At 37.9% G+C, this 12,828-nt stretch overlaps 1 protein-coding gene across 4 annotated transcripts in view; it reads right to left on the bottom strand.

Moving 5' to 3' along the window:
* DCL4 (dicer-like 4) overlaps nucleotides 1-12,828 on the bottom strand; it is a 179,954-nt gene that overhangs the window by 134,835 nt on the left and 32,291 nt on the right. For all 4 annotated transcript variants that reach the window (XM_090011173.1, XM_090011255.1, XM_090011331.1 and 1 more), the window contains exons 6-9: nucleotides 11,100-11,164; nucleotides 10,840-10,983; nucleotides 10,408-10,536; nucleotides 8,885-9,023 (exon numbers count right to left, since the gene is read on the bottom strand). In XM_090011173.1, coding sequence (XP_089867299.1) covers nucleotides 8,885-9,023; nucleotides 10,408-10,536; nucleotides 10,840-10,983; nucleotides 11,100-11,164 — 477 coding nt within the window. The remainder of the gene's footprint in view (nucleotides 1-8,884; nucleotides 9,024-10,407; nucleotides 10,537-10,839; nucleotides 10,984-11,099; nucleotides 11,165-12,828) is intronic.

Here is a 12,828-nt window from a genome sequence, read left to right as displayed (position 1 = left end):
CTTGCTTGGTGGTTCTAATCTTTTCTTGCAAGAAGTATGCTCTCGCAAGATCCTTTTGGGTATACATACCCTTCATAAAAGACCAAGCCTCATTGGCTCTACGAAATTTAGCTATATTAGCACATACCTTAAGCTCCACATTGTTCATAAACCATGCAAGGATTTTTGCGTGATTGCTTTCCCAATCTTCCACTTTTTTTTTATGATTTTCAATGGCCTTGAGGCGAGCATCTCCTTCAAGAGCCTTTTCTTGACCTTCTTCGTCCTTTGTGAGCATAAGCTTAGGTTCCGGAACGGTACCCATGACAAAACCCCAAAGCTTCTTTCCTTTGAGATTATTTTTCATTGCCGATGCCCACATCATATATTTCTTTCCATTGAGCTTGAAAGATAGGTCAATCGTTGCCTCCATGATGTTGCCAAGAAGTGAGAAGATATCCACTAAATATGAGATACACGAACCACACCTTTCCTTCAAGAATCGAGTGCTCTGATACCATGTAATGAGATATTGCGGAAATATAAAGAGTGCATACAAGCACTTACAACAATGAATAAAAGAGACAATATCACAAGTCCACAAAGGGACAATACAAGCACAAGCCTTTAAGAAGGCAACAATATAAAAAGCCTCTTATTGAGAAGAGAGAAAGCTCTCAAGAATGAAAAATATACAAGGGGTTCACCCCTATTTATACGAGAGGGAGAGGAGCAAAGGGATGGCCAAAAGGCCTCAAAAGGAGAGCCAAAAGGGGGCTCCCATAGAGTCGTTGGGAGCCCCCAACGGTCACATTTGTGACCGTTGGGGGCTCCAACGACTCTAAGGTTGGAGCTCCTTTTAGTCCTCAAAAGAAATCAAAAAAGAATTAAAAAATAAAAAAATAAATTACATTTTATCAAAAAACGAAAATAGTTGTTTTCTAAAAACAACTATGTGAAATTACAAAAATACCCCTATCGGGTATTGATGTAATATACAGTATATATATATATATTAGATACATTTTAACAGCATTGCACATAAATCATGCTTAATCCGACTATGCATTAGAACATGCATATTTTACCTGTTTCCTTAATTGTTAACTGTTGGTGAATGCATATTATTGTTCCCTAATACATGTCATATGTTGTATTGCTTAAATAGTGATTCATGTTATTGATTAATGTTCCTTCATGCTTAATAAATGTCTCTCTGTTGCATGAATGCTTAATTGAATTATGTAATTGTCGTAATTGCATTCCTCTAAATTATTGCATGGAATCTTATCTGTGTTCTTTAACTCACTTGTTTCATTAGAAGTACTTGTACTCAGGATTTCGGTTCTGCCACCCTACTTTTACGGTTTTTCGCAGCCGCAAATGATCAGTGAAGTGACTAGCTTCTGGGAGAGTTACGGGTCTCACGCATTTACTAGATAGTTCACAGATGGATAGCGTGGGTCTTCTTTTATTTCCTTTTTCATTTTATTTAGTTGTTATTGCACTCTGAATTATTTATTTATGCAATTGTCTCGAGACTTATCACTTATTATTTAATAAAGGTTTGGTTGGGTATGGATAAAAATTGTAAGCTCTACTGTGGTTGATTGTTTTATCCAATTGAGAGTGGAATTGTAAAGGCCCCGGGTTTCTGGAAAGATTTCCACAATGATTTAAAAAAAAAAATCGTGTTTTCAAGGGGTATGAGTTGGGGTCGTTACAATAATATGCTTAAGAGAAGCATAAAATACAATAGAGGGGATCAGCCCCTATTTATACACAAAAGTGGGCATTGGACTCTATTGAGGAGTTCCCAATAAAGTCATTGGGAGCTCCTAACGATCATAAATATGACTGTTGGACAGCTCCCAACGACTCCATGGTTGTTTGACCATAGAGCCCAAGCTCAATCTCACAGAGACAAAAAAATAATAAAACAGAAAACTGTTCTTGATGAATAGTACTTATTACAAGCAGTAAAAAGACCAAAATGCCCCTGAGGAGCAATACAAATTATAGGACTGTATAGGTACATATATATACATGTATGTATGTAACCTATTTTAACAATGACATCACCCGACAAGAGTAAGATAAAACTGATGAATATAAAGTGACTTAAAATCTCAATAACTTCAATAAAAATAAAACTCTACACAATAGATGGACAGAGTTCCCGAGGTGACATCAGTCAATAAGAGCCAGATCTAAACTGATGGCTGCAAAAGGGCTAAAAAATATCCAAAATTGCATAGTTGAACAGAATACAGACAAGATCTTATAAGAACAATTGGATTGAATGAAAGGGAAATAAAGAAATAGAAATTGGAAAATTATTAGGAGAGAAACTTGCATGAAAAGATTCAAGATGCTGAGATAAAAAAGGAAAAGGAAGAAAAGAGATAGATTTGGGAAATATTAACAAAGATGGCAGAAGACAAAAAAGAAGGATCCAAGAGAAACGTAGTGATTAAAGAGAGGTGCAAAGAAGTTGAAAAGGAGGGATATTACCTTTTCATACTTGGCAACTTTAGACCACATGAGATGTTGGCTCTAATACCATGAAAACACACACCCAAAAGCATTACTCATGCAAGAAGGGAGAAAGAAGGATGGAGGGACACCATGGTTAGCCCTTGATTATCTTCCTGGTGAAGGTCTGTATTAGAACATGGAACAGATATGGGGATATGGATCCAGTAAAGGATCCATATCCAATACAGCACATACATGTTTTATATTTTAATGTAATATGAATTACTAATACAGGGCAGTTTTGTCCTTGTAAAATATTGTAACCCTATTAAATTAATGATGTATTAGTGCTGCAGCAACCAAGAAAGTTTTGAGCTGCCGATTTCTCAAGAAGAGCTCTCTCTCTCTCTCTCTCTCTCTCTCTCTCTCTCTCTCTCTCTCTCTCTCTCTCTCTCTCTCTCTCATCGTTTCCTTTACCAAACACACTGCTCAAGGCAGTTTTCACATGGTATCAGAGCAGGGCTTCGTCTGACCTCTGTTCAAGGGCGTGAAGTTGATCCCAGAACGTGTCTCGAGAGATCGGTCCTCACATTCCAGGTTAGCGTGATTTTTCCCTTTATTCCAACTCCTATCGTATCTCTTTGTGGGTTTCATTCCTATCATCGTTTCTTTCTCAAGACAGATTTTGTCAGTTTTCTGTTTGCATCTTTATCCTATCTTTCAGATCTGTTTTCGATTTCAGATCTATGTCTTCATCTTCTTTCTTGTTTTCAGATCTGATTTCATAAATAGCATCGTTTTCATACCCTAACCTGATTAATTTGTCAAGATCTCTTTTGTCGTTACATATTCTTTCCAGAAATACAAAATCTGAAAAGCCAAGTTCTCTTCCTCAGCGACGTGAATCAGTCCACGTGAATCAGGTTGTCTTCCTATTCCCCTATTCCTTTTCTGTCATCGTCGGCTACATGATTTGTCCTTTGCACCTTTTCTTTTCCAGCAACGATTAGTTATCTATATTGCAGATCTGAAAACCATTCAGATCTGCTGTGTGTGTTCCAACTGATCTGAAATAAATTCAGATCTTCTCTCGTTTTTTGTATTACACCATGTTTCATGCACAACAGATTTTTCCTCCCCTAGTTCTTCTTATTCCTCGTGATTTCATCTCCTTTTCTTAATTCACATCGCAACTGTTGGTCACGTCTTCTTCTTCTTCATTTATTCACAGTTTAAACAAAAAGGCTGAGTTTGTTTCCTTTGCTACCAATTTCTGTCATAGATCATAAGTTGCATCATTTTATGATAGCAGTCCAGATCGTTTCTGTCATAAGCTGCGTCACTTTATTCTTTATTTTCAGCCGCATTTCTCTGTCTGTCATAAGCCTACAAATGGATACTTCAGGCAATTCTGGTCTTTCTTCCAATCTTTCAGGTCACTTGGATGGCTCCACTCCAATGCCTCCGGAATTTGTCACAACCGAAGCAAAAGAGGATGGAGAAATGTCAAGCATCATTCGCAATCCTGTATTTATTGCTTGGATGAAACGTGATCAGGCTCTCGTCGCGTACATCACTTTCACACTGTCGCAAGAAGTTTTGGTTTTTATCCCTGATGATTGCACATCTAAAGTATTGTGGGAAACTTTAGCTCAAACCTACTCTCAGATATCAGAGGCTAAGGTGTTGTTTCTCAAGCGTGAATTTCAGCTTTTAAAGAAGGGAGCAATGACCGTTATTGAATTTTTAAATCAAGTCAAAAGCATCACAGATCAATTAGCCATTGTTGAATATCCAGATAAAGAAAAGGTGCAGCAAACACTGAATGCCCTGGGATCAGAGTATCATGTACTTGTCACCTCTTTATTATGCTTGCCTTCGTTGCCCAGTTTTGAGGAATTACGTGCTAAACTCTTCCAGTACGAGATGTCTTTGAAAAACATATCTGATGCTTCAGCAGGGCAATCATCTACACATGAGATTCTTGTCACAGGGACGTTTGCTGATCGTGCACGAGGAGGGCGTGGTAGAGGTAGGGGAGCCCAAATCCAGAGAGGACGTGTATTGCTACCTACTCCAAATTCCACTGCCAGCTTTTCAAAGAATGTTCCCACATGCTACCAGTGTAACAAACAAGGTCACATCAAAGCCAACTGCTGGTTCAACCCACAAAATTGTAATAGAATACAAAACAATAGAAATTTTGCTACATCAGGAACTTCAGGTACTTTTCGGGTCAGCAATGATGTTGAGGATCTTCTCTTATCTGCTATGGCCAACATGAATCTGAAACAGAACGATGATGGAATACGGTATGTAGACTCTGGGGCAGCAGCTCATGTCACTGGCAATGCAGGTAAGTTTTCTACTTTGACTCCCTATTTTGGCAAATCTAATATTGTAACTGGAGATGGGACTCACCACCCTATTTCAAACATAGGCAACGTCCTCATCCCTTTGTCCGAGTCTTCATCCATTCCTTTATTTGATGTTGTTCATGCTCCAAACATTAAGAAAAACATTGTCTCTGTTTCTAAGCTTGTTGACTCTACCAATTCATCTGTGGAATTTACTCCTACTTATGTCTTTGTTAAGGATCTTCAAACGAAGGAGATGTTCGCTAAAGAAGAGCGACGTGGCAACATGTATATCTTCAATGAAGATCCAGCCGCCAGTGTCCTGAAGTCCAAGTCTGATCATGTCTCCAAAACCATTCTAAGTATATCCAAATGTAATAAGCCAGATCTTTGGCATTCTCGTCTTGGTAATTGTAGTCAAGTCTTTATTGAAAAATTAGTGTCCAATGGTTTTCTTTCAGAGTCTATTTCACCTTTGTTAAAAGGCAAAGTATGTCCTAGTTGTCAGGTTTGCAAAAGTCATGTACTTCCTTTTCATCAAATAAATAAAAGAGTTTTCATGCCTTTTGAGATAATATGTTCTGATGTTTGGGGCCCAGCTCCTAATCCTTCTTCTGGAAGTAAATATTATGTACCATTTATTGACAGTTTCTCTTGTTTTACCTGGATATTCTTTATGAAGCACAAATCAGAGGTTTTCCTTATTTTTCGTTAATTTTATGCCTATGTTAAAACCCAATTTTCTCAAAATATTCGAACTCTCCAATGTGATGGAGGTGGTGAGTATTCCTCCAAAGAATTTTTAGATTTTCTCCAAGATAATGGGATACATCGTAGAATTTCTTGCCCGTACACTCCACAACAAAATGGAATTGTTGAACGCAAACACAGACACATTGTGGAAAGTGCAATGAGTATGATGCATGGTTGTAACTTGCCTATTGGACTTTGGACAGAAGCTTTTCATACTGCCGCTCATGTGATAAATCGCCTTCCTATGCCTATTCTAGAAAATCAATCTCCCTATTATATTCTTTTTGGTGTACATCCTGATTATGATGAATTACGAGTTTTTGGATGCACGTGTTATGTACATATCGATAAATCCATGAGAACTAAATTTCAGGACAAAGCCTCTATATGCCAATTTGTAGGCTATGCAGATGAACACAAGGGTTACAGATGCTATGATCCTGCCAGCAAGAAGATCAGAATCTCCAGAAATGTTGTTTTTGATGAAAATAGTTTTCTGGAAAATAAAGTTGATCATAATCGTGATCATATTGATGCAGCTGCTAATTGATATAATCCATGGCTCAGTGTTGAGCTCATTTCACACGTTGCAGAACATACTACCCTGGCCCCTGAAAGCATACATGATGAGGCGACTTCAGATAAGGCATCAAAAATAGAATGTCTGAGATACAAAGGAAGCGTCTATACCCGGAGATCCAAAGAGCAGATATACCAATGACAGAGAAGCACCTAGAAGATGAGGCAGGATAAGGCATCCTATTGAAAAATGAGTAAGTTATGACAACTTTTCTATGGATTTTCAGATCTTTTTATCCAAGATTAAAAAACACGAGGAACCACTTGGGTTTTGTCAAGCTATTCAATCTAATAAATGGATTGAAGCAATGAATGAGGAGATCGAGGCACTTCATGAGTGTCAAACATGGGAGATAGTTGGTCGTCCTCCAGATAAGAATGTTGTTGGCTCAAAATGGGTATATAAGATTAAATATAAACCGGATGGTAGCATTGAACGATACAAGGCATGCCTTGTTGCCAAAGATTTCACTCAAGAATATGGTCAAAATTATGATGAGACATTCAGCCCAGTGGTGAAAATGGGAACTATTCGTATTGTTCTTGGTCTCGCAATTGAACATGGATGGACCCTTAGTTAGCTCAATGTTAAAAATGCATTCCTTCATGGGGATTTAAAGGAAGAGGTATACATGGAGCAACCTCAAGGTTATGCAGAAGGGAACCCAAAAGAATATGTATGCAAATTAACTAGAGCACTGTATGGTTTGAAGCAAGCCTCCAGGTCATGGTTTGAAAGCTTCTCTTTAGAAATTCAGAACCACGGTTTCTTTCGTTCCCAACTAGATCATTCTCTATTCATATACAAGGACGGAACCACTATGGTTTTCTTACTTATATATGTTGATGATATCGTGATCACTGGTAATGCTCCAGATCATATTCAATGAATCAAAATTTTACTAAGTATGCGATTTAAAATGAAAGATCTTGGGGAACTGAGATATTTTCTTGGTGTAGAGGTGGACAGACAGGATGAAAAAATGTTATTAACTCAACACAAATACACTCTTGACCTTCTGGCCAAAGTAGGAATGACAGATTGCAAACCTCTACCCACACCTAGTGTTGTCAATCAAAAACTCAGTCTTTGCGATGGTGAGTTATATCCTGATGCAGGCAAGTATCGCAGTTTAATGGGCATGCTACAATACCTCACTTTTACTAGACCAGACATTGTCTATTCTGTAAATCAAGTATCTCAGTTCATGCATGAACCGAAAACTTGTCATATGGATGTCGTCAAACGCATTCTTCGTTACTTAAAAGGCACGGTCGGTGATGGACTCACATATGTACACTCTTCGTGGGGAACAACAAAACATGACATATTGGCCTATACAGATGCAGACTGGGCGGGGGATCCAGATGAGAGGAGGTCTGTTTCAGGATACTGTGTTTTTATTGGCGGAAATCTTGTTTCATGGAGTAGCAGAAAGCAGAAGGCAGTGGCGAGATCCAGCACAGAGGCAGAGTATAGATCCATAGCAGCCACCACAGCAGAAGTGACCTGGATTAGGCATTTACTTACAGAGATGGGAGAGAATATCTCAAGTTCAACTCTTATGTGTGACAACAAAAGTGTTATACAAATTGTGTTCAATCCTGTTCATCACAGTCGGACTAAGCATATTGAGATTGATCAACATTTCATCAGACAAAAGATAGCAGACAAAGAAATTGAACCGATCTATGTGTCTTCAGAAGATCAAGTTGCTGATATGTTTACAAAGGGCCTCACAAGTAACCGTTTCTGGTATCTAAAGAACAAGTTACACATGGTTCACTCCCATGCGCAACTTGAGGGAGGGTATTAGAACATGGAACAGATATGGGGATATGGATCCAGTAAAGGATCCATATCCGATACAGCACATACATGTTTTATATTTTAATGTAATATGAATTACTAATACAGGGCAGTTTTGTCCTTGTAAAATATTGTAACCCTATTAAATTAATGATGTATTAGTGCTGCAGCAACCAAGAAAGTTTTGGGCTGCCGATTTCTCAAGAAGAGCTCTCACACTCACTCTCTCCCTCATTGTTTCCTTCACCAAACACACTGCTCAAGGCAGTTTTCACAGTCTGCACCTCACTCCTTTGATTAATATATGAATGCTCTAATTGGGCTCATTACAATCAAAACGCATTAAAATACAAAATTACAATCATATGGCATAAGAGGGATAACAAAGAATACAAATTTGTCATTCCTAATATTACCTTTGGGAGAGGTAGTTCCATTGTAGCACAATCCACTATGGCTAATAATACTAAATAAAAAATCCAACTTAAAAACTGAAACACATGTAGCAAATGACAAATTTTATAAGGAAAACAATTTGCAAGTAGGTAAAAATAAAGGTTCAAGATCAATAAAGAAAAAAAAAGTGCCATGGTGTGCCAGATATCATATCTAGTGTTGTGGCATGTCGAGGTAGGAAGTACACACAAGTGAAGTGTCCATATGACATAGTTTGAACCACAGTTGAATCGGATTCATCCAAGTAATTGATTTCAAAAGGCAAACAAGTCTCAGCCACAACTAAATTGAACTCAGCCAAACCATTGATCTGTTGGTTTTGTCTAGATCTTCTATCTATGATTGCTTTTCAGTTCAAAACACAGTTAATAGAATAAAAGCTTCATAACCTGAGTAACACAGTCATCAATTAAACTGTAGAAACATAAAAACACAAATTGCAGGAATAAGTTTTGAAGATTTTTGTACCTACCTTTCATTAAAGTAGGATCAAGAACAGACAAAGCCATCTGCAAGTATAGATCTGCAATTTTCTTATCATTAGAACTATTTTGCTCCTCCATTATTTCTGGCACATCATCTGAATCTCCACTTTGAAGAATCCGCACAGCCTTATACCAAGATAAGACTCAAAATTAGCACAAAATAACTGAATACAAACATATAAGAGACTAAGGAGAAAAAGCATACAGAAAGCGATATCACAAAGTTTTCAGTATAAAATGGAAAGCAACACTACAATGAGGACGATGGTCAAACAAAAATGTAGTTAATCGATACACATGAATTCAGATATTCTTCAGATGGTGAATAGATGTCACCATGACTCATTTTCTAATCCAATTACTGTAAAATCTGGAAAAGAGGCTTCTTTCAGAAGATTGAACTCATGCAGTGTCAGCATTCATGTTATTTTCTGAAAAAATGCACCAATTTGACTGATCGTATTTTGTTCAGAAAAATCAGCTGCCTTCACATTGTAATCATCATACATACATCTTATCTATTGCATGCTTGCATTATGTATATTTCATATACCTCTCTTTTCGCAAAGTTGTCACTCAAGCATTACAGTTGCATTGCATAGAAGAACTTTTAGCAACATAGTGATCTACCCATATAGCAAGAAACTACAGAATGTCACAAAAGGCTGCTAGCCTGCTACACGAGCCTACCTTCCAGTCATTACACATGCACATGCATGCACACAACCTCACATACAGGTAGAGATATATAAATGAAATTGGTCGTCCATTGTTGTGTTTTTTTTTCCTTCATGTTTAACTTTCCAAATGAGTGTGTTAAGATCCAAATTTGTGCCATTAGTTTTGTTAGAGTAATTGCCCACATAATCAATACATTAAACTTAACGCAAGCATCCAAGGTTTAATGGAGTAGCGACCAAGCATGACAGCTGTGATTTTGGTTTCAGAATGGCAACCTGCCAATAGAAGAAAAGTTCTTTGGCAAGTAGAATTAGGTAATACTTTTGTTTTGCCTCAGCTAAAATGGCAGCTTCTCCCAATTATAGAAGTAATCATGCGCATATGGGATTATTTTTTAACTTGTTTCAACGGTCTATAACATAGGTGGAAACTAAGAATAATGTTTATCTGAACAATCAGTTTCAGATAGACCGCCCAAGACATGGTAAGACGAACCTTTTCTGCAAGTAGAAAAGTATTGTTTCCATCTATGCTCATAGTTATCTTACTAATAAATAACTGCTTAAAAAGAATATTAATACATAATTCTAGCTCCAACAGTGAAGTCCGAAAGAGGACATTGGAGAAGGTTTATCAGGTTCCATTTCATTAACTTAACAGTGGAAAAAATAGATCTAATGCCATATTCTAGCATAATTATTCTTGGAAAAAAATCATCACAAAAACCCCAAGAACAAAAGGGTTAGTAGTAGCTGATAACAGCTCTGACTGAGCACTCAATAACTAACACAAAGCTAAAAATCACTTCATATCCACAGCATAAACTCACTTCAGTAGCTGCCCAAAGCCCAAGCTTTTCTAAGCAAAACAATAAGCTATGATGGACTCTTGTAATTAAACGAGCCTTCTTCTGGAGATCCTTGAGGTTGTCAGGCGTCACTCTTGCTTGTGTTAGACACTGTGAAATTCGACATAGAAACCCAAATGAAGATTTTATTTTACAATAGCTATGAATTCATTTTTTGAATGACCACATTTAAAAAATAAGGAGAAGAAAGGTTTGCTTCATTTTCTTTCAGAAATCATTTTTATTAAAACCAATTTCTTCTCAAGTGCACGTCTCGCTTTAGGTAGACAGAAGATGTAAAGTGAATGCAATATGAATTACAGGAACATGTCATGCTAATAATGCGAAAGTCACAGGTTCAAGACCTGCATGGGCCATTTTTCATAAAAAAAATATGAATTGCAAGAACATTACCTGATCTTTAATCTCCTCAAGCTTTGTACCATAAGTCACATTGAATTGACAAGTACCGTCAATGGCAGGGTTGTAGAAATAAATTTTCACATGTGGTGAAGGCACAAGGCACTCAAGCTCTTCCTTATCCTCAACAGTGCAGACCTATTCATTTAAAGAGCAGCAAGACACGTTTACTTCACTTGCTTATGAAAGGTGTTGGCAGAAGACTTGAAAAGAATAAAATGTTCCCGCATAGCTGATGCTAAGGAGCTTCATACCTTTGCATCAAGTAAATGCTCTAAAGTGTTGATGCATTTGGTGTAGTTCATTTGATGTGACCCACCTTAAAGACAGGACATAAGATATCCAAAGTATGTAAACATAAGCCAAGCAGGCTTGCTTATGAAACTGGCATGAATAAATTAGCTAATGTACACAAAAAAACTCACAGACTAGCGTAAGCAAAATTAGTGAAGCAATGCAAAGTAAATATTGTATAAGGTACCATACCTACTGTACCCAACTATAGGTACTCCAATTATAGCAGTTTCTGTACGAGTCAAACCAATGTCCTTATTTGTCCAAGTGTTATAAAGGGTGACCATAAAGGAAAATAATCTTTAACAAATAAATTTATAAAGGGTGTCCTTATTTGTCCAATTGTTTTTATTCAGATATAATGTCATTTAAAGTATGTTCATTAATAAAATGCAAGTGGGCTTCCTGCTGGATGGTATATTAACCTCTTGATAACCATATCAAGGATTATTAGGCCTGTAGTCATGGCCCTTGTTTGGGTGACGGCGGCAAAACCAGGTTTCTGAGAAACCTGCTTTTGCCTCGAAACCAAGTTGGGCAAACCTAGTTTGCCCAAAATCTGGGTTTTCAAGTGTTTGCGTGAAACCCGAAATTTCAAAAAAAAAAAAAGGTTTTGGATCCAAGTTAGATCCGACTGGCCTTTTTAAACAACCCCGCAGGGAGGGTTTCTTTAAACAAAAGATGGGGGTATCGTTTTCTTTAAACAGAAGACACGGATACCCCCTGCGCCCCCGACATGATCTCTCTTTCTCTCTTCTCTCTCACCGATTCCCCCTATCCCCTGCTCTTTGTCTCTCCCCTTGTGCTACTCCCTCCTCGACTCGACGGGATCCCCTCCCCTGCGCAACCCCTTCACCCTGCTGACATTTTCCGCACCTCCAAGCCCCCGACCCTTGCTCTCCTGAGTCACGTCGGCGCACGACCTCCCCCACCTCATAGTGTGCAATCGCATAATGATAAAATGAAATCACATAAATGAAGATAGTCGGGACTTTGAAAATTCTAAATAATGTTGGGGTTTCTTTCTGAGAAACTAATACCCCTCTCATCGTAACGGTACTATTAGACATGCTAGTACTACGATGATTGGATGAGAGGTTTATGGTAACTTCGTAGCGTGCAAATGCACAATGATAACATGAAAATCACATAAATGGTGATCATCGCCTTCACAAATAAGATGGTCGATTTGGTTTGAAAGACCAACGCATGCAGAATGGATCGTTAGTTAAAATAGAACCAGACGTATTAATTCGCCTCTTGGTTCTGTCAAGAGAGAAGATGGGATGGTACAAAACTCTGATGAATAGGTTGTTATCAACTACCCTCGAGCAAATGGCTTGGTGTCCCCAGTCATCGAAGTTAGGAGACGAGACTACCAAAAATTATCCTAGGTGGTAGTTCCCTTGGACTTCTGCAGAAGTTAGATACATCTCTTGCCACAAATGCCTCTGGGAATTCTCTCTCGGTCATTGGTCGTCGCCTTAGAAACGGACTCAGCTAGTTGTTCGAAGTATCAAAATACATAGTTGTGATCATGCAAAATTTTCCTCTCGTTTCCCTTTTCCTTTTCTTTGCCTTTCTAGCCTCTATTCCCTTTTTGAAGGGGAATAAAATATAAAAAAGAGGAGAGAAAAAGAAAAGAAAGAAGAAAGAGGAACTCTTTTGCAAGGTCTCATTTGACCAAGG

The sequence above is a fragment of the Nuphar pumila genome, chromosome 1, assembly GCF_984573655.1.
Source record: "Nuphar pumila chromosome 1, dmNupPumi1.hap1.1, whole genome shotgun sequence".
Lineage (NCBI taxonomy): Eukaryota > Viridiplantae > Streptophyta > Magnoliopsida > Nymphaeales > Nymphaeaceae > Nuphar > Nuphar pumila.
Note: the sequence above shows the minus strand (reverse complement) of the source record. Positions and strands in the feature narration are given on the sequence as shown.